Source organism: Quercus robur, chromosome 12, assembly GCF_932294415.1.
Source record: "Quercus robur chromosome 12, dhQueRobu3.1, whole genome shotgun sequence".
Taxonomy (NCBI): domain Eukaryota; kingdom Viridiplantae; phylum Streptophyta; class Magnoliopsida; order Fagales; family Fagaceae; genus Quercus; species Quercus robur.
Window position 1 is genome coordinate 5,601,768 of NC_065545.1, and position 20,864 is coordinate 5,622,631.

Sequence of the window (20,864 nt, forward strand, 5' to 3'; positions counted from 1 at the left end):
CTCAGTTTTTGTCTTTCTAGCTTCAATAAAGTTTTCTATTCATCAAAAAATAAAAGCTTTTAAGCTCATAAAAGAAGTAAAGGTCAGGTGAGACGTGAGAGAAACCTAACAACTGTTGCAAGTTGCAACGCAGGTCAATGTCTTCCAATACAAAAGGAAGACTTGTACAAACTACAAAGAACAGGTTCTCAAAAGAGAAAAAGAAAAACTTCAAAAACCTACAAAGCACAAGTTCCAGTTCCAGTTTCAACAGGCAATTAGCAATGACCAAACCAGATATGGATCCTGAAATATGGAGCCGAATGCCTGAAGAACTTCTCGAGAAAATCCTATCTCTTCTTCCTCTGAAGGCCTTCTTGAATCTGAGATCAACCTGTAAGAATTTCAAGTCCCTTATATTCTCTCCATCTTTTATATCTAGACACTCTTCTGGTTCTTCTTTGCCTTTTTCTTCGTTTCTTTTGCTGTCTCATCCTCAGTGTTACAATCAATTCCCTTTGTATGACTCTGGCCTTGGAGCCTGGCGCAGCGTAGCTCTTTCCCACTCTGATTTGCTACCAGCAGCATCTACAGCACCTTCTTTCTCTCTTCTCTCAACCTCCAATGGACTATTTTGTTTCTCTCTTCCCAGCTCGTCTTCTTTTCTTGTGTGCAATCTTTTGGCTAGGACCTCAAGAATCATCAAGTTCCCAGCTTCCCCTTTTGCTTTTGAGCTTCTCACTTTGGTTTCCACGCCTGTTGGGTACAAATTATTCATGCTCTCAACTGGGTCCTTTTCGAATTTTTCTGCTTTTGTTTATGACTCAAATGATCCGTCTTGGAGAAAATTCGATGGCTTTGATCCGATTCTGAGTGATAATTATCACCAGGAGGGTGTTTTCTTTAATGGGTGTTTGTACTTTTCGACCCCAGAGCCATTTTCAGTGGTGAGTTTTGATTTGGAGAGTGGGAAGTGGGAGACGCTTAATAGTGAATTGCCTGGGGATCTCACTTTTGTGAGGTTGGTTTGTGGTGAAGGGAAATTGTATTTGATTGGTGGAGTTGGGAGCAATGGGATCTCGAGGGCTATCAAGATGTGGGAATTGGACCAAGCAAGGAATTGGGAGGAGGTGGAGAATTTGCCAGAGATGATCTGTAGGAAATTCTTGTCTGTTTGTTACCATAATTATGAGCATGTTTATTGCTTTTGGCATCAGGGGATGATCTGTGTTTGTTGCAATACATGGCCTGAGATTTTGTATTACAAAATGTCAAGGAGGACTTGGCATTGGCTGCCCAAATGCCCTTCTTTGCCTGTCAAATGTAATTGTGGCTTCAGGTGGTTTTCTTTTGTTCCAGCATTGTATGCTCCAGTTTAACAGTCATTTTCTCCTTGTCTTTTGCTTTCACTTCTGTATTTTATTTGATGGTTTTCACTTTTGTTTATATAATAAAGTGTGATAGATATGAACTGTGGCAACTAAGTTTGATTCTGTTAATAGAGCTTTGTTTCAGATTTGATTCTGTTTTACAGAAATCAGTTTTTATGATTCTAGACTATTTTTTTGGTTACTGGAACTGGGATTTCAGGACCACACAAAAAAAAGAAAACCAACCATAAAACAAGAATTTGGAGTGTTTTGGCTGAGTACTGTAAAAAAATGAAGTTTATCTGTGATATATGTGCTGTTTAAATTTATTTGTTAAAATGTGAAAATAAGTGAATTTTGGCAACACCAATACCAAACTTCTTAGAAAAAGTAGGGGAGAGGAGAGAGAAATGATGTGACAGGTGGGGAGTGAGAAAAAGGAATTTTGACAATAATATTACCAAAAATATATATAAAAAAAATGAATTGTGTTAATTGAATTATCGAAACTGGAAGATTAAAATAAAAGAAAAAAAAAAAAAAAACTGAACTGTGGCAAAGGTAGTACTATGACCATATGCTATTTTACTATATTTTTTACAAATTGTTGTTATGACCAATTTTTTACTGGTTCTTATTAGTGCCTATCAATAACATTACTTTTTTATTTACCAATAATCGATCATCACATTAACAGTTTATGAAAGTTTTTGTAAAAAAGTTTGTATCTCTAGCATTTTACCAAGAGTGGATGATTTAAAAAAAAAAAAAAAAAAAAAAAAAAAAAAACCCTCAATTGTTGCAATTGAATTGCCGAAATTGAAGGAGTACATAAAAAAAAAAAAAACCTTGATTGTGGTAAGATTAACGCTACAACCACACTTTTGGATGACTAAAAGTGTATCTCTATAATATTACTCCAAAAAGTGTGGCGGTAGCATTAATCTTACCACAATTAAGGTTTTTATTTTTTAACTCCAATTTCGGCAATTCAATTGCCACAATTGAGTATTTTTTTTTTAATCATCCACTTTTGGCAAAATGCTAGAGATATAAACTTTTTTACAAAAACTTTCATAAACTGTTGATGTGATAAGTGATTATTAGTAAATAAAAAATTGATTTTATTGGTAGGCACTAATGAGAACCAGTAAAATTGGCTATAACAACAGTTTGTAAAAAATATGATAAAATAGCGTGTGGCCGTAACATTACTTTTGCCACAGTTCAGTATTCTTTTTTTCTTTTTCTTTTTAATCTTCCAATTTCGGCAATTCAAAATTTTTTTTTTTTTTTTGGCAATGTCATTGTTGAAATTTCTTTTTCTCTCTCCACATCCGTCACATCATTTCTCTCTCCTCTCTCCTACTTTTTCTAAGAATTTCGGTATTGGTGTTACCAAAATTCACTTCTCTCCCCATTTTGACAAATAAGTTTAAACAGTACCTATATCACAAATAAATTTCATTTTTTACAATATTCAGTCAAAAGACTCCAAGAATTTAAGCATAGGTTAATGCAACCATGATTGAATTTAACCGGAGAATTTGAGCATTCACATTCAATTGTTAAAAATTTTGTCATCTTATTACATTTTAAAACGTAACTTTATCTATTTTACAATATAATTTTACAAGTCACCCAACATCCCAATTTTACAACTCATTAAAATAATATAAATTATTCAATTAAATAATATAACTCTACCGTCTCCGTCTCATATGCTGAGAGAGAGAGAGAGAGAGAGAGAGAGAGAGAGAGAGAGAGAGAATGAGTGTGAGAAGTTAATAAAATAAACAATTTTAAGTTTAGCAACAATGAGCAGTAATGTCTAAAAATACAAACTTACTGTAGCTTAATTGTTAAATATTTTAGATATAGTACTCATCAAGGTAAATGCTTGTCTTGGAGGCTAAAATAGCAATTTGGGGACCCCAAAGCTAATGCACCTTAAACACTGTAGATAAGTTTGCCTCAAAAAAGGAAAAAAGTGCAGCATGTCCTCCGTGTTTGCGCCACTGACCACCTAGTACGCATTTATTACTGAAAATTGAGTAAGCAGTTTTGCTGTGTGTTTCATATGACACTCTCTTCCCGTTTATTGTTACATGTCATTTCGGATTAAGGCTTATCATCTTAATCTGTTTTTTCCTGCAATAATTATGGCTACTATCTTTGAATTTGTTCGCATTTGTTAGAGATATATTAGTCATATTAGTCTAATGTAATAGATCCAAGTCTAATTCTACTTTGTGTGTAAGTTAAGTCTCCTACTTGTTCTAGAAGTTTATTAGTCTAGGGTTTAGTCTATTATATATACTCATATTATGGTTTATTGTAACACAGGTTATTGTACTACACTCTTATACAATAAAAATGTAACCCTTAAGGGATTCTTCCGTGGATGTAGGTCAACAAGGCTGAATCACGTAACTCTCGTGTTCCCGGTGTTTCTATACTATACTTCCCTTTCACATCCACTAGCATATACAACATGGTATAATACATCGCGTTACTAATAATAATACATTTAACAGCATTTACTAGTCACACGGGTGGACTTGTAAACCCGTCTATTATTTGGTGTAAGATCATATATATACCGCAACTGATAAATATCTAACAAAATTAGAATTCAAAGTCGAGCATTCTAGAAAGGCAGGCCAACTTTACATGACTATTCCTTTTTTTACACCATGCCAATAGGCCATGAAGATAGAAATTTGCAAGCGTCCTTTATTCCAAATCTATGAAGTTATAAACAAAGGACTTTTCATAGAGGTCTTGGCCAATCAGAGAGAGACAAGCTTATAGGCGCGGAATATTTTAACTCAGAAAGAAAATCAAAGAAAAACCTGCATTCCACCATCCATTCATTTTGTGCTAAATAATTGAGTGTCCCTCTCACGCGTCATTCATAACTACATTTTCAGCTTGAGCTAGGATAATAATATAATAACAACAAATATAATAACAGTAGCTTCCTAAGAACAAACTGAGCGGCAAGATAACCCAAGAACTCGACTGGGGCTGTCTGTTTCAACTTTCAATCAATCCAATGACAAACATGAGTAACAGATTTGACTTTTATTCATGTTATTACCTCATCATTCTATCTTTAAGCCTTAAGTAACAGATTTTCCTGTTAATAGTCTTTGAAATTTTTTATTAGGTCATCCCTGCATTAAAGTTCAAAGCATTTTGTTTATTTTTGGCTAAGCGAGAGATTGACGTTTACAAGAGAATTATAGGCCCAAACCGAGAAGGTAACATGCGACATCCCAGTCACTTTTGATGGAATCCAGGCAATTGTTTATTGCATCAACAATTTGATGATAGTAAAAAGACGAAGAATCAAATATATTCTTCCACAATAAGTTGAATAAGAACTATTCCAATGCAAGATGACAAGCAAATTCCTCATGAGAGAGAGAGAGAGAGAGAGAGCTGGAAAAAAAGGGAGGGTATGAAAATTGTGACTCAAGCATCTAATTGAGCCATCAAGAAAACAAAAATATCTATAACACTAGTAGTTCAATCTTTTCATTCTGAACCACATCAACAAATCATAACTGTACGAAACTAATCAAATTGCAATTCCCCTATCTCAAATCAATATATCAGTTCAAGGCTTCAGAGAGAGTGCCAACCCAAACTTGGGGTTTTTCTCTAAGGCTTTGGTGTCAAATGCACCAGAAATTGTTAGGGAGGACTTGTGTGTAAGCTTGTGTCGTAAAAGAGCCCCAAGATTGCCATGGTTGTTGAGCTTTGTCTTCACTACCGTGTGATGATCAACCACATACGAACATCCAACTGTTAAAGTGTTCTCATTAGAGGAGAACCTTCTACTAACCTCTCCCACTACAGCTCCTCCATTTAGCTTTTTTAGATGGTGCAAGTATGACACCCTTAATGAATCTCCTTTGTCCGCCCTGCAAAAAGAAATGAGAGCAGTCATCTACCGCACCATAAAACCTGACTGGCTTCCATGTTGTGCTCTAATATATTTTAAATTTAAAATATAAGTACAAATAGTGTTATTTGGTGTCATTACATTTAAGCACATTCTAATGCTATAACATAAATATAGAAAATGTCCATAGAAATGTGGTCTCCTTAGTCCTATACTATAACCCAAGTTCCCTTCCAAGTAATTTCAACTTCTGGAAGTAATTACAAACCATATATATGGATTACTTTAAAAAAATGCATCAAGGGTTAAATTGTTAGTGGCAAATTTTCAGTTAATGACCTCACAGAGCAACTTAACAGAACTACTCAAACGATGAATCTGGCTCAGTAACACAGGGAACTTACAAGATAACTGAAGCTGTGGAATCTGGCTTTGCCAAGCTCACACCAGCATTATACTTTGCAAAGTTGCCAGAAGCTGTCAAGTACCTAGCTTCAGCTCCGAAGGCAATGCTGGGGGTACCAAAGGTAGCCGAAAAATCTACAGAAGGGGACTGGTTGAAACGAACAGCTGTAGTGAAAGTCGCATGTTCATTAAGATACTGAACCTCTAACTGCCAAAGAAAGGACGTACAGCTATAAAATCTTTAGAGTTGCAGAAATTGTGTATTCACATCCTGTCCACATGCCAAGGAAATTGGTACCTTGCCAGACTTGTAATCAGGAAATTTTAATGAAGCAATAGTTTTTGTGGATGGAAGGATATCTGTCACAGTGAAGGTTGTTGAGACCTGCTAAACCAAAGAGACTTTTATTAGAAACAACACAAATTGTAATTCAAATTTCGAAGAGAGAAAGAAGGTGAGGATAAATACATTTGATGCTGTATCAACTTTGACATCAAGTGCAGCATTCTTATGTTTGTATCGCGCTCCTATGTCACCAGAAGAGAGACTTCCCTTCTTTGCCACAGTTGAACGAAGGGCCTGGAGTTAAAGAAATAAGATAATCACTATCAATTGATATCAATGCAGAAGGGGATATTAGAAAATAACACATTCAAGGTATGACTCTAGTTAATATAAAGCTCAAGGAAAATACAATGTCACAGTTATCTAAACTAGGAAATCTTTAAGCACATTAAATAGACACAATTCACAATTAAAGTTATGCAAATCCACAACTGAATAGTGTTTACTAAGAACATTGTTTTGACCAACAATCTCATTACATGATTTTGGAGATGTAATTTCCAGAACCAGCCCAGAATAGCTTTAGAACAATATCAATTAAAAGAAAATGTCAGACGGAGTGGACAATCTGATCATCTATTCTTTTCAACAAACATAATAATTTCTGCACTAAGCATTGGTCAAACCAATTCAAAGTAAGCAACATCAAAAGCTTTGCTGTGTAACTGATACAGTTTGGAAATGCGCTATTCTATTTTCCTTATAGTTCACACTAACCATCAAATTTTATAATGATGCACTCTTTCCCCTATCAAAGTGACTCTATATGTGCATGACCAACCTTACTGCTTGTTGAAGACCCAATTATCATATACGCAAAATTGAAACCATTACAACCACATCCTTCAAAGTTAAAATGTTCAAGAATCTTAAAGAAGAAAGTGAAAAGTGAGCCAGTAACTCATTAGTCGGTCATCAAATTGAGTCTAATTCACATGGCCACAAACTTTTTATCCATTTAACAATATCTAGGGCCACAATATATTTTCTCAAAGCCTCCTTTTTTTTTTTTTTTTGGGGGGGGGGGGGGGGGGGGTGTGTGTGTGGGGGAGGGGTGTTGGGGGACTACATCTTCTACATAAACCTCATTTGAATTCCTGTTTAGTGATTTATATAACAATTCCTCGCAGGGTAAACACTAAAAATGTGAGCTTTTTTGTTTCTGTGAATGTTAGTACCTACCCCACTCCCCTTGCCCTTCCCCCCAACCCGGCCCCCCCTCCTAACCAAAAAGAAAAACTAGTTAAAAACCAAGTATATTTTGAAAATATATAGCTTATCTGACAGGTAGGCACTAAAAATGTTAGTTATTTATTTCTGTGAATGTTAGTACCTACCCCACTCCCCTTCCACCCCCCCACCCCCAACCACCATAAAGAAAAACTAGTTAAACCAAGTCTATTTTGAAAATTCATGGCATATCTAACATGATTCAGACTATTGGATATATAAGCTATAAATATGTATATATATATACATACACACCTTTTTTGGGGCAAAATTACATTATAAACTCTATTTTAGGGGCTGGATTCAAATCAAACCTCGAACTTTTGAAATCATATTAATTTAATTTTTTTAAATTTTAAAACCCAATTAAATCTGAAAATCAAACCCCCAAATCAAATCCAAAACAGTCCAGGGCTTAAAAGTTCAGGGTTCAGTTTGAAAGAAACTGTAATGCATAAGCAACAGTGTTAAACTTTAGGGTTTAATTTGTAAGTATGTAACTACACCTAAAATATAAAGTTTAAAAATGTAATTTAACCTCCTTTTTAAAGAATGACATCAATACATAGATACATGCACACATATAATATTCTAATCAGTAAATCACCCAATTTGCTTTCAGTGGTAGCATTAGCAATGTGGCCCCATGAACTTTTTTTGATAAGTCGATAATTGAGGTGAGAGAATTTGAACACTGAATGTCTCCATTGGAAACACCATAAGGTGCCAATTGAGCTACAAGACTCTTGTTGGCCCCATGAACTTTGACCAAATACTTATTCAATAATACTCATATGTTAGTCTTGCCATTTAAAAAAAAAAAAAAGTTCTTAGTACTGAAATTCGTACTCATTTCCAAATTCCACTCTTCTCTCAGTCTCTCTATTCAAATCATAAGATCAGTACGTTTTAGCCACAATGGAAATGGGAAATGGGCGATTCAAACTAGTGACCTTCCCCCTATCAAAAAAAAACTAGTGACCTTCCCTTCTTAAGTGGTTTCAAACAAAAAAGGCTCCATGATGTTCCAAAAAAACAATTCAGGACCCATGAATACAATTCACATAAATCCAGTAATGTTGTAATAACCATACAGTCATAAGCATGACCAAAGCAACAAATCCAACAGACACTCAAATGTAGTAAACCAAAGCAGAACAATATCAAACAAATTCTGTAACCACAACATGTATATAATACTAACAATCAAGAAATCGGGTTAACAATTAAAACCAACCAAAAAAAATGGCAGCGATCAAGAACAATAGTAATTCATATAAGAAACATGTTAAAAATAACATCTTTTTAAGAAAAATGAAACAGTGAGATGAATAGAGGAGGAAGTGGGTGTACCAGTCCTGGGTCACTTTTGGAGGAGATAGTGAATTTCAGGTCAGAGCCATAGTCCTTGTTGAGCAAGTCTGCAATTCAGAGCTAATATCACTAACTTGTAACGCCATTAGAGAGAGTGAAAGAGAGAGAGAGAGAGATAAACCTTTGGCTTTCTTGCCAATATCGGTGAAGAGTGAAGGACCCTTGGTCGCCATATTTGCAGAGAGAGAGAGAGAGTGGAAAATGGATTTTGGGTTTAAAGAGGGTTTTTGTACACAAGAGTCTTGGGTTTATATAAACCCTTAATTTTGCTTTCGGCTTTCAGTGTTTAACAAAAAACAAGAAACAAAAAAAAAATGTTCTTGCAACGAAAGAAACATTTCAGAAAGAGACACGACATCGTACGAAGATGTCCAAAAACCAAAAAAAAAATTTGCTCTCGTTGAGAGTCGAACTCAAGACCTCCCGCTTACTAAACGGGTGCTCTAACCAACTGAGCTACGAGAGCTTTTGTTTATGGTGATCAATTATTATTTATATGTCCGTAGCTAATCGTTAAGAATTTGGTATCCAGCATAAACAAATTTCAGCGGAAAATGAATATTTTATGGAAACATAGTAAGACCACAACATGCTCACTTGGCAAATCGTGAATGGTGAAATAAAAGTAGTGAATCCACCACTCACAATTTATTACATGAGTAAATTGTGATAAAAGTTATAATTCTAGCATTACTCTTATTTATGAGATAATGTTCCCACTTGTTTGTTTAGTGATGTTTCAGATTGGCTTAGCTGAAATTCCCCGACATGAATTGAACCCTTTAAATTGATGACTATAATTTTATTTTATTTTTAATAAAATGATTGAATTGATGACACTATAGTTAACACAATGCACGGTACTGCAAATCCACCAAAAATCTAAATATGGTGGACCTGGAGATGAGCATGTGAAAAGTATGGAAAATGCTAAGACCACAACATGCTCACTTGGCAAATCATGAATGGTGAAATAAAAGTGGTGGATCCACAACTCCACCACTCACAATTTGCCGCGTGAGCAAGTTGTGATTCTAGCGTTACTCTTATTTATGAGATAATATTCCCACTTGTTTGCTTAGTGATGCTTCAGACTAACTTAGCTAAAATTCCCCAACATGAATTGAACCCCTTAAATTGATGACTATAATTTTATTTTATTTTTAATAATATGATTGAATTGATGACACTATAGACTATAGTTAACACAATGCACGGTACTGCAAATACACCTAAAATCTAAATAAGGTGGACCTGAAGATGAGCATGTAAAAAGGTTGCTTAATAATTTGATGAGAGCCAGCTTGTGATAATTGTATTCCGAAGAAACTAAAAACCCGGAGGCTGTTCCTTCCAGTACCTCTCAAAGCTTTCATAATTCATATAGAAAGCTCTCATCTTTTCTTTTTGGCAAGTGCCTAATCGCAATAATTCATATACTTATACCTATTGTCATACATTGTTCGAATATACTCTTTTTTTTTTTTTTTTGAGAAGGTTGTTCGAATATACTTGTATTTATTAATTGTGCTTCTTCTTCTTCATTCTTTTCCTTCTTTTGCTTTATGTGCATCGTCACATATTAATTTTTTTTGTGCCCGTTTGATATAACTTTTTTTTTTTTTTTTAACTATGCAAAAATGAATGTTTGAATAAATTTACCTAAAACAAAAGAAAGTAAAGTTATATATATAAAATAAAATAAAAGGTGTGTTCTGAATTCAAACCAATTTGTTGAATTTTCATATAAGACAAATTCAAACAAGAAGTCAGGAAATGCTTAATAATAAATTGGAAATAGTTCTTGCACATGGGAAAATGAGGACTTTGAAACATTTTAATTTGTACAAAGTCGATCTTCCGTTGAGAAATGTATTACTAACTAGCTTTTTTAAGGGCAGTGGCCTAGTGTTTTTATTTCAAATACATCTACTCTATGATATTTTTTAAAAATTTCATGATTCTTTCATATTTCAAGTTTTGAATATTAAAGCTGGTAAGAATATTCTGGTTAGGACTAAGGAATAAAAGTCGGTTCTTATGGAGGAAAAATGTGTCAGGGTTAAGTGTGAAGGCTGTGACATGAAAAATAAATTTCTTTGGTTAGTTGGGAAGTACCCATTTGACATTAACAGCTACTTTTTTCCATTGAGTAGTGAGTACCCATTCTTTTATTTCGCATTATAAATTATAATCTTCTATGGAAAATGATTGAATTTATTAATATATTTCGTGGATTTTACTAGAGAGAATTATTTTTCTTGACAACAAAATGTCATGACTACAGTAGGCAGCAAATGGCAACCATGGAAACAAAAATGTATAACTAAAAGAGACGTAGCTCTCTTTTCTTTTCTTTTTTCTTTTTTCTTTTTTCTTTTTTCTTTTTTCTTTTTTTAATGAATAAGAGTCGTATCTATTTGGTTTGGTCCAAAATCCAAATGTCCATTACTAGTTAATCTAATTTTATTGGTGGCGCTCACTTCTTCTTGCATTATTTTACATGCGACATTATCTCCCAAAGTAGATGCGGAATGAGTTTAATATTCACTGATTTACAAGTATGGCAGTTATCGTTGTGTTTAAAAAACTAACTGAAAACCTTTTCGGAACTTTAATTTCATTATTTATGTACATTAAACTATGTACTTGTTAGCCAATCAATTGTAGGTTAGGTCTATGTTCAGAATTAAATTTGCATTTGCGTTTTGTTGCTACATCAAACTCCGTATAAAAAACCACACTTATTTGGTGAGCTGCAATTGCTGTGAGTAAAAACTGCAGTACTGTTGTCATGGACCATCCTGTATGAAAATGCATATATGGAAAGCAGTACAATGGGACTTGTCCTACAGATTACAATCAATGGATTTGAAAATTATTCTATAAAAAAAAAGGATTAGAAAAAAAAAAAATTTGGAAGACCACAAATGAGTTACAGGTTAGATGATGTAGCGCAACACTTTTTCTTCACAATTGCAATGTAGTATGTAGAAAGATCATTCATATTAGCGAGTGCATTTCTCCCTTTCAACTAAAATTTTACAAAATTTTTTGCAAACTTTACAGCATCAAATTAGGTACACGGTAACACCCTGTTTGATGCCTCTTCAACATTACAATGAAGCTCACATCATATATATCATATTAAAGTTGAAGCATAATTATAATCAAAATCAAATCCAAATTAATTTTGAATTGCAATAAATCTGGTATCACAACAAAGTCCACAACTTACCACGTGGTGAGTTTTGAGGGGTAGAGAAATTGTCTACCACTCACGACTTGCGACATAACAAAAATTGTGGTAGTAGACTTTTTGTTATAATTGTAGTCTAATTTTGTACTATATGTCTAATTTTTGTTATGCCAAGCATGAAAGCCAGTGAGACTACAATAATAAAAAAATATTTAACCATTTCTTTGGAATTAAGTGGTTTTAACTTATTAAATATCTATAGTGGGAAGGAAGGATCCAAACACAACATACAACCCATGGGCCCAATCCGAGGATAGGAAAAGACCCATTTGTGCACCAATCTAGATTCGACACGCAAACTAAAGTCCGAGGAGGGAAGACACAGAGACCACACTAGTCCAGACCCAGCACGTGGACTAAAGTCTGAGGATGGAAAATGCAGAGACTAATCGTTTGAAGAGCCCAAGGAACGAATGCACCTTGAGAATACCTTAGTTGGCCACTTGCACCAAAAAACAGGGCACCATGGAAGATATCAGAGACGTGCAAGTAAAGAAAAGATGAAATATCTAGGGAAAGTAGCCATCATCTCCACATTCAATGCATGACACCAACTTAGTTGACCACATTAATTAGGAAATTACACCTGAACAGTAGTTTCATAGCTCACAACACTCTCTACCACCTCCAACAGAGTCCTAATGGGACAAGTATCCCAATTGCTACCCAAAGACGTATAGGTGGAAGCCTCAAATGCGATAGAAGGGACTATATAAAGAAAATGAATCCCTCTAGGAAAGGTGCTGGACGATAGAACTTAAATTAGAAGGAAGAGAGCATCAACTTATACCAAGACTTAAGCAAATTGTATATGAACGTTGAGAGCGTCAACTTATACCAAGACTTAAGCAAATTGTATATGAACGTTGCCTCCTCGGCCTTGGCCGAGGAAGTGTTTTATACTTGTTTTGTGTTTCTCTCTATCATATTTCGAGCCTTAACTCCATTAATTTCATATATGGATCATACAGAGCATTATAGTTGACCTATCAAGCCCATTCTCTCATAAATTAATTGTATTGGGCCAGAAATACTTAGCATCACTACTCTAAGTGGGCTGGGGGCTGTTTTTGAGCTCTTACATCTATAATCTTTTTTTTTTTTTTTTTTTTTGAGAAACAAACACACACACACAAGGGAGAGGGAAAGGGATTCTAATAGAAAGACACACTACAACTCTATTCAAAAGCCATGGTAAGTGGAGTTGTGGTGTGCCTTTGTGTTAAAATCACTTTCCCTCTCCCTTGTGTGTGTGTGTTTGTTTCTTAAAAAAAAAAAAAAAAACCTATAATCTAATATTTTTATTTGTCTTTGCATGCTTCATAAGGTAGTATGAAGAATTTATTATTTATGCTACCACTAGGTAGCTTTTAATAAGTCACTGATCAAAAGTTTTGGCCAGTTATTGTCACTAACGGCTGCAGACAAGATCAAACTATCCTGTAAAAGTTAAATTAAAATAATGTATTTATTTATTTAATTTAGTATGTAATTGACTTTTTACTCGCAATTGTTGTTTCTAATATACAACAAATTTAGCCCCACGTTAAAAAAATAAAAAAATTTAATAACTATTAATCTTACTGGCTTCTAGCCTTTTGAGTGGAGCCCAAAATGATGCCTTCACGAGTTGGATGGCTTGCTAAACCATAGGTAATTAAGATTGATAAAAAACATTTGGTTCTCTTATATGATTGAATGACAAAAGAGTTGGTTTCTAATCAAATAAATACTTGTAATGATCTTTTTGTGTTGTATTCTAATCCTCCCACGTTTTGTAGTTTGTACTGGCTAATCAATATGTGGGGTGATATATTTAAGTTACACCTAGTGTAACTGTAAGTAATATTATATTATTCAATAACTTATTATTAAATTCATATTTTGAAAATCTCACTGTTAAATTATATGTTCTTAACATGCATGTCAATTTTATATCAATCAAATGTTATTTACTAATCAATCCATAAACTCTTCATTTATGTTTTATTTTAAACAACAAAAGCTTAAAGTTAAACAATTGATTGATGACATGAATATTTATCTTTGAACACTTTGAAATTTTGTAAGCATGAATAATACCCTAAACTTTGTACTACTTAACTTTATTTCAATCAATTTCATATTTCACCCCCAAAAAGAAATAGTACTACTGCATTTAATTAATAAACTAGATTATATTGAGATGCAAAATTATTGACCAAGTTTAAATATATTTCTTTTAAATTTGTTGCCTTAAACCTTAAATTTGAGAAGAAATGCCCTGATAAGTCCCAATATAGCCAATTATGAAAGACAAAAACTCCAAGATACCTTAAGCAATTTCACACACAAACATAAATACATGTTTTTTTTTTAGCTGAAACAAACATAAGTACATGTAGTACATATAAGTGCATTGTGTGGTATAGTATATGACTATATTCAGCTTACTTTGTAAGTTTGTATGATCACCTGCACCGGGCGTGGCCTGAGCTGTAGATGCTCATGATTGAGGGCAGCATGTGCCGCAGATTCAGCACGATACGATAAACAAAAAAACTAACATCGACAGCATATAGACATTTACGTGGCACAATAGCTAGCAAGCGGGAGTACCGAAGAGTACCACACTACTGTTTACTGTGCCAAATCCATTCTTTTTTAGTCCAAAATTGAAAAATCCAAAATCAATACTATTTTCACACAAAGAGCAAGAAAAAAAAGAAAAAGAAAAAAAAGACCCAGTCAGTCAGTCCATTACACAACAGTACAACACAACTTCGAAAATGCCTTTTTTGATCGTAGAGCGAAACTTCTATGCACGCGTTTAAAGAGAAATTTCGCACGCGCTCTGCCCACTAAAGAAGAGAGATTTTGATACGGTCAGTATTCGTTGCACGTGTCACCTCAAGCCCCAACGCCTTTGTCCAGGTGTGTGTTTCTCTCTTCTCTCTCCAATTCCATCTCATATATAATTATCTCCAACTTCGCTTCTTATTTTTCAGCCCCTAATCTAAACCCGGATATTTTAACTTCACAATCCGGATCCTCCTTTTTGACCCGAATTTTACTGATGCTCTGATAGTAGGAATTTTCAGCCATGGAAACAGAGAATCGGCCGAGTTTTTCATACATGGGGAGGAATTTCAGTGATTTGAGTATTAACGAGGACTCTTCAGCTTTTAGCGAATGTAACAGCGATAGATCCGGCGAGTTTCCGTCGACTTCTTCGCAGAGCCGGCAGCTCGCCATGGCCTGTGCGTCGGAGAACTCGGACGAGTTGATCCAACAACTCGTCTCTGACCTCCAGTCCTGTTCGATTGAGGAGCAAAAGCAAGCGGCCATGGAGATCAGACTCATCGCGAAGAACAAGCCGGAAAACCGGGTCAAAATCGTGAAAGCCGGCGCGGTTAAGCCGTTAATCTCGTTGATTTCCTCGGCCGATCCTCAGCTCCAAGAGTACGGCGTCACGGCGATTCTGAATCTCTCGCTCTGCGACGAGAACAAGGAGATCATAGCCTTCTCCGGCGCGATTAAGCCACTGGTTCGAGCTTTGAGACTGGGAACTCCGACGGCGAAAGAGAACTCGGCTTGCGCTCTGCTTCGACTCTCTCAGGTAGACGAGAACAAATCCGCAATCGGACGGTCAGGAGCGATTCCGCTGCTGGTGAATCTTCTAGAAAGCGGCGGCTTTCGCGCGAAGAAGGACGCATCGACGGCTCTGTACTCTTTGTGCTCTGTAAAGGAAAACAAGATCAGAGCCGTCCATGCTGGAATCATGAAGCCGTTGGTGGAATTAATGGCTGATTTCGGGTCAAACATGGTGGACAAGTCAGCGTACGTACTGAGCCTACTGGTTTCAGTAACGGACGCGAGAACAGCCTTGGTTGAAGAAGGTGGAATTCCGGTGTTGGTCGAGATTGTAGAGGTCGGTTCCCAGAGGCAAAAGGAGATCGCGGTGGCGATATTGTTACAGGTCTGTGAGGACAGTGTGGTGTACCGTACTATGGTGGCTCGCGAAGGAGCGATTCCTCCCCTCGTGGCTTTGTCTCAGTCCGGCACCAATCGCGCCAAGCAAAAGGTAAGAGAGAATGCTATGCTTACATGACTCGTCGCCGCTGACGTGGCACGGCATGGCACGGCATTTTTAATTTTTTTTTAAAATTAAATTTTATTTTGAAAATTACTTGCATGGATATGGGTCTTTTGAGTATTTTCGCCATTGCCATTTCATGGAAATTTACAAGAACCATGTTTTGCCACGTCAGTTGCCTTGCGATGTCGACCTGTTTTTTCTTTTTGGTTAGACTGTCTTTTTCTTTAAGTTTCTTTATTGATAATTTTTTTTTTTATTATTATAAATGGGACACATTTATATACCATTCCGGGTTCATTGGTCCGAGTCATAACCGAAACTTGTAGGTGTAAAGTTTCGTCAATTAAGGCTTGTGCTCAGCGTATCAATTTTTACACTTTAGGGCAAATGTCCGTTTCCTAACGAATCCAACACAAACTCTTGCCATAATAAAATACCAATTTCTTATGTTAAAAAAGAAAAAGTTGGGACAGAATAAGTGTTTTTTCAGTGGAGTGGTTATTACAATCACATCTATCTGATTTGTCTTTCTTAATATTAATAATGGTATTAAGTGTTTTTTATAGTATGTTGTATATGATGGGATGGAGGTTTTATTTATCATTTTGTGTGTGACTTTATGGGGACAGGCGGAGACATTGATAGAGCTTCTACGGCAACCGAGGTCCGGCGACGTCGCTGCCACTGCCAAAACGTCAGCGGTGTCAGTATAAGAGGCCCCACAAATGCTTGCGCTTTGTACACAAACGGTTAAAATGAGAAACGCAGGAAGAGAGAGAAACCCCAAAAAAAAAATGTAAATATCTGTGTAACGTGCGAGCTTGTAAAGATTGTGATAAAAAAAAAGAGATCTGAGTTTGGTTTCTATTTTGGTTTGATCTGTTTCTTTTTTTTGGATTTGAAAATGCCTCAGTATAAATTTTATTTGGTGTGATTTCATCTTGCAGTTCGATTTGAATAGTTGAAATTAAATAATTTGAAAATAATATATAATAATTTTGAGTAATGAGGATTTTGCTTCAATAAATGTACTTGCAATATTGTGGATTTGAATTTCTAATATTTTATCAAAACAACAACAAAATATTATGGATTTAGATAAATATATCCACTCCTCAATTTCATCTGAAGAAAAAAAGAGTGTAAATTTTTCCTCCAAATGAGATTAGAATAACCCATAGACCATAGTAATCATTTTCGTTTATACTTCATTATATGACTCATTATCTAAGCTAATAAAAAATTGTGTATCTAAAATTAAACATGTACACTCGTACTCATTAACCTATTTAAACCCTATTACTTTTGGTATCAATGTGATTATTAACTACATCGGTGACTTAATTAAGTATCAATAAACTTATCCAAGGAAGGAAAAAAAAAAACTAAACTTATCCAAGACCTTTTAACTTATAATTTGAACTGAAAAGATGTGAGTTCGTTTTGTCTTAATGAAGAGGACTTTTGGCTTATCAAAGCTAAGATGTTGAATTAAACTACAACAATTATCAAAGTAATTGACAAGTAACAACTAAATTGATGGAAAACACTTAAACTACAAAATAAAAGCAAATTAAAATGATCCATAAATCTGAAAATCTAAGAATCTTAATAAGTTGCAAACTACATTGCATAAAGAAAAAGAATAGCAATTTTTTTTTTTTTTTGGGGTACAGAAAAAGAATAGGTTTCTCAAAAAAAAAAGAAAAAGAATAGCAATTACAATTGAACTACTTAATTGCATTAATGTCTTACGTCATACCCTAAACTAGAGTTTGACAAATAAAATAACAAGTGAGAGATGCATTGAATGTGTGTCTTGCTTCAAGAAATGAGTTTTGAGGTCTTGATGGTTATTGATGATTACTCTTGCCATGTGGTGCTTCATCCTTAATTTCATAACACTTGTCGTTAAATCAAGTATGTTATCTTTGTCAATTTATATTTTTGTAACTACACCAATCTTCATGCTTCAATTATTCTTTTGCATTTTGTTGCTACCACTTTATCTACGCAATTTAAATATGTTGTGTACTTAATATTCTTCTTTTACACGTGTTAACACCACTTTCAACGGTAATTGCCTTGCACATTCTTTTTGAAAATTAAACATATCACCAACAAAAGGTATGATTAATAGGAATTATAATTTATGTTTGTCTAACTCATATACAAATTTTGACTTGTCCGTCATCCTAAATCTCTAACATCTTTTATGATGCTGTGATTTGAACCCTACATCTTCGTCTCTTAATATCTTCGTCTCTTTTTTTTTTTTTTTTTTTTTTGGTGCAAAAAAAGAATAGCAATTACAATTGAACTACTTAATTGCATTAATGTCTTACGTCATACCCTAAACTAGAGTTTGACAAATAAAATAACAAGTGAGAGATGTATTGAATGTGTGTCTTGCTTCAAGAAATGAGTTTTGAGGTCTTGATGGTTATTGATGATTACCCTTGCCATGTGGTGCTTCATCCTTAATTTCATAACACTAGTCGTTAAATCAAGTATGTTATCTTTGTCAAGTTATATTTTTGTAACCACACCAATCTTCAAACTTCAATTATTCTTTTGCATTTTGTTGCTACCACTTTATCTATGCATTTTAAATATGTTGTGTACTTAATATTCTTCTTTTACATGTGTTAACCACTTACAATGCCACTTGTAATTGCCTTGCACATTCTTTTTGAAAATTAAACATATCACCAACAAAAGGTATGATTAATAGGAATTACAATTTATGTTTGTCTAACTCATATACAAATTTTGACTTGTCTGTCATCCTAAATCTCTAGCATCCTTTGTGATGATATGTCTGTGATTTGAACCCTACATCCTTGTCTCCTACTATTTATCTATCCAAAAATAAATTGCTACTTGAACTACAATTATGTCCATGATATTTTGAAAAGTCCAAATAGTTCTCTTTGAAAAATTTGATCCAACTTTTTAGGTAATGGATTGATAAAATTTTCCTTTAAAGGTAAACATGTTTTTTATTTTTTTTTTAAATGGATACATGTACCAAAAATTAAATTCAAGAAGTGACAAAAGCATAATGGACAGGTGTAAGAACAAGCTACCACAAAAACTAAAATGATTACTAATCACTCCTTTATTCCTTAAGGCGACAAATGAACAGCAAATATCAAAGTTCAATTGGGATAAAAGAAAAGAAAAAACGATTTTAAAATTAAAAGATGAGGAATTTTGAATCTTCTCGGCCCATGTGTTTCGCGTGGGAAACCAATAGATTGGGTTAAGAAAAGAGTGTCGTAAGCAAATTTTTGTTCGTGCTAAGTAAAATACCAACCTTCGATCTTCTTTTGAAGGCTTGAATTTGAAAGTTGAAACCATCAATTCATCCACCGACTGTCCTATAAATCAGTTATTGATTGCAGTTATAGACGTTTAGTACAACAATCTTTATGTCATTGTCTGGGTCCCTTCATTGACGGCTAATGTCCTATCTTTTTCTCCAATTTCTCTCTCTCTCTGTCTGTACATTTTTTTCCTCTGATATTCGTGGATTTTCAAATAAAATGGTGACAGGTAGCAATTGTTTTGATTATTTGTAACGAATATTTTGAATTTCGAAATTCGAAGTACTCAATTATTGGCATTCCCTTGATTTACTAACAATTTGTATACCTATTATCGCGGAATGATGTTGTGTGGTTGAATCTAGAAAAAAATATCAAGAGAAAAGAATCTATTGGAATATGCTATAAAAAATAGGTCGGTTTTTTCTCTCTTATTGATAATCACAATATTAACATCCTCGTGAATTCACCATACTTGGGTGGTAGACTTCTAGTTCGAGGTGTGACGAAAACCTAAAGGTCTAAGATTTAATTCATAATACTATTGGGTCAAAAGATTTTCAGGGTATCTCATAGTTAAAGTTTAGAGGGTAAAATAGTCTGACTGGAGATTAAAATATCAATTCCTTATATTAAAAAGGAGGAAAAGTTATTAGTTTTTAGAAATATTTGTTACTTTTAGAGTGCAGAATTAGCAAGTATTTGTTATAGCAAAACTCTAACAGGTCGGCAACAATCAAATTGTGAATGAACCCTTCATTTGACTCGATCATTTTGGGTGATGAAAATTTGGTCATTGTTGGACTTAAATGGACAATTTCACTATATTAGGTTCTTAGATTGATGGTTGAATGCAATAATTTCAATGAGTAGGGGGTGACAACTAAATAGTGAGAGAGATTAGCAAAAAAAAAGGTCTATCAATGGATTAAGAGAGTTTGGTTTTTCTAGTTGCAGATATGTGGTCAATGGTGTCAAATTTGTGGTCGTTAATGCCGTATATTTTCCAATGGTAGGGAAGGGGTTGGAGGCACACACACACCAATATATAAATAATTATCAAGTTTGAAGGTCGAAAACCCGCAATCAATCGCCAATTCTACAAAAATTATTTGTTTGCTATTGCGTTGAGTCGAATCAAACTATTGTAATAGGAGAGAGACCAATGGAACCGGAATTCCATCACGAAGACCAACAATCGAGAGAAGAAGAAGCGGAACTAGATAGGAGTGTGAAGAAGTTTAAAGACAGTAGTTGGGCTAGGCCGTTCTCACAGCCCCATAGCCAGTTGAGTTATAGAGACAGTCTTATTAGGTATATCCCAAGAGCTTATGCTCAAGCTTTCAGCTTTGTTAGAGGAGAGGACCTTGATGTTGAATCAGATTCTAAGCTAGAAGACCTCATTGAAGGAATGGTGGAAGTTAAACTCTCAAAAGAGACAAAGTCCCGTATCAGGGCTCCATGGTCAAAGGCTTTCATGGTGAAAGTGTTTAACAGAATCGTGGGTTACAACTATCTCACTTTCAAGATCAATGCTTTGTGGTAACCAGTGGCTAGGATGGACTGTGTGGATCTACGCAA

General features: G+C 34.7%; 3 protein-coding genes and 1 non-coding gene across 5 annotated transcripts; 2 read left to right on the forward strand and 2 right to left on the reverse strand.

The window, feature by feature from the left end:
• Positions 1 to 1,503, forward strand: LOC126709723 (F-box/kelch-repeat protein At5g43190). Its single transcript, XM_050410054.1, has one exon. It carries the CDS (start codon positions 138 to 140, stop codon positions 1,356 to 1,358), a length of 1,221 nt encoding a protein of 406 aa, XP_050266011.1. The 5' UTR covers positions 1 to 137; the 3' UTR covers positions 1,359 to 1,503.
• A 3,311-nt stretch (positions 1,504 to 4,814) lies between these two features.
• Positions 4,815 to 8,928, reverse strand: LOC126709839 (mitochondrial outer membrane protein porin 2-like). Of its 2 annotated transcripts, none has more exons than XM_050410186.1 (6): positions 8,739 to 8,928; positions 8,597 to 8,664; positions 6,137 to 6,247; positions 5,966 to 6,055; positions 5,667 to 5,875; positions 4,815 to 5,281 (listed from the first exon to the last, which is right to left on the reverse strand). In XM_050410186.1, the coding sequence occupies exons 1-6, from the start codon at positions 8,788 to 8,790 to the stop codon at positions 4,975 to 4,977; spliced, it is 837 nt and encodes a 278-aa protein (XP_050266143.1). In that variant the 5' UTR covers positions 8,791 to 8,928; the 3' UTR covers positions 4,815 to 4,974. The 2 variants fall into 2 exon arrangements, with proteins under 2 accessions (XP_050266143.1, XP_050266144.1); XM_050410187.1 differs by having other exon boundaries at positions 5,966 to 6,052; positions 8,739 to 8,926.
• An 81-nt stretch (positions 8,929 to 9,009) lies between these two features.
• On the reverse strand, positions 9,010 to 9,083 carry TRNAT-AGU (transfer RNA threonine (anticodon AGU)). Its single transcript has one exon. It is a non-coding gene; the product is annotated as a tRNA-Thr (tRNA).
• A 5,700-nt stretch (positions 9,084 to 14,783) lies between these two features.
• Positions 14,784 to 16,888, forward strand: LOC126708852 (U-box domain-containing protein 4-like). The gene is made up of 2 exons (XM_050408825.1): positions 14,784 to 15,939; positions 16,584 to 16,888. The coding sequence occupies exons 1-2, from the start codon at positions 14,959 to 14,961 to the stop codon at positions 16,665 to 16,667; spliced, it is 1,065 nt and encodes a 354-aa protein (XP_050264782.1). The 5' UTR covers positions 14,784 to 14,958; the 3' UTR covers positions 16,668 to 16,888.
• Positions 16,889 to 20,864: the final 3,976 nt, after the last annotated feature.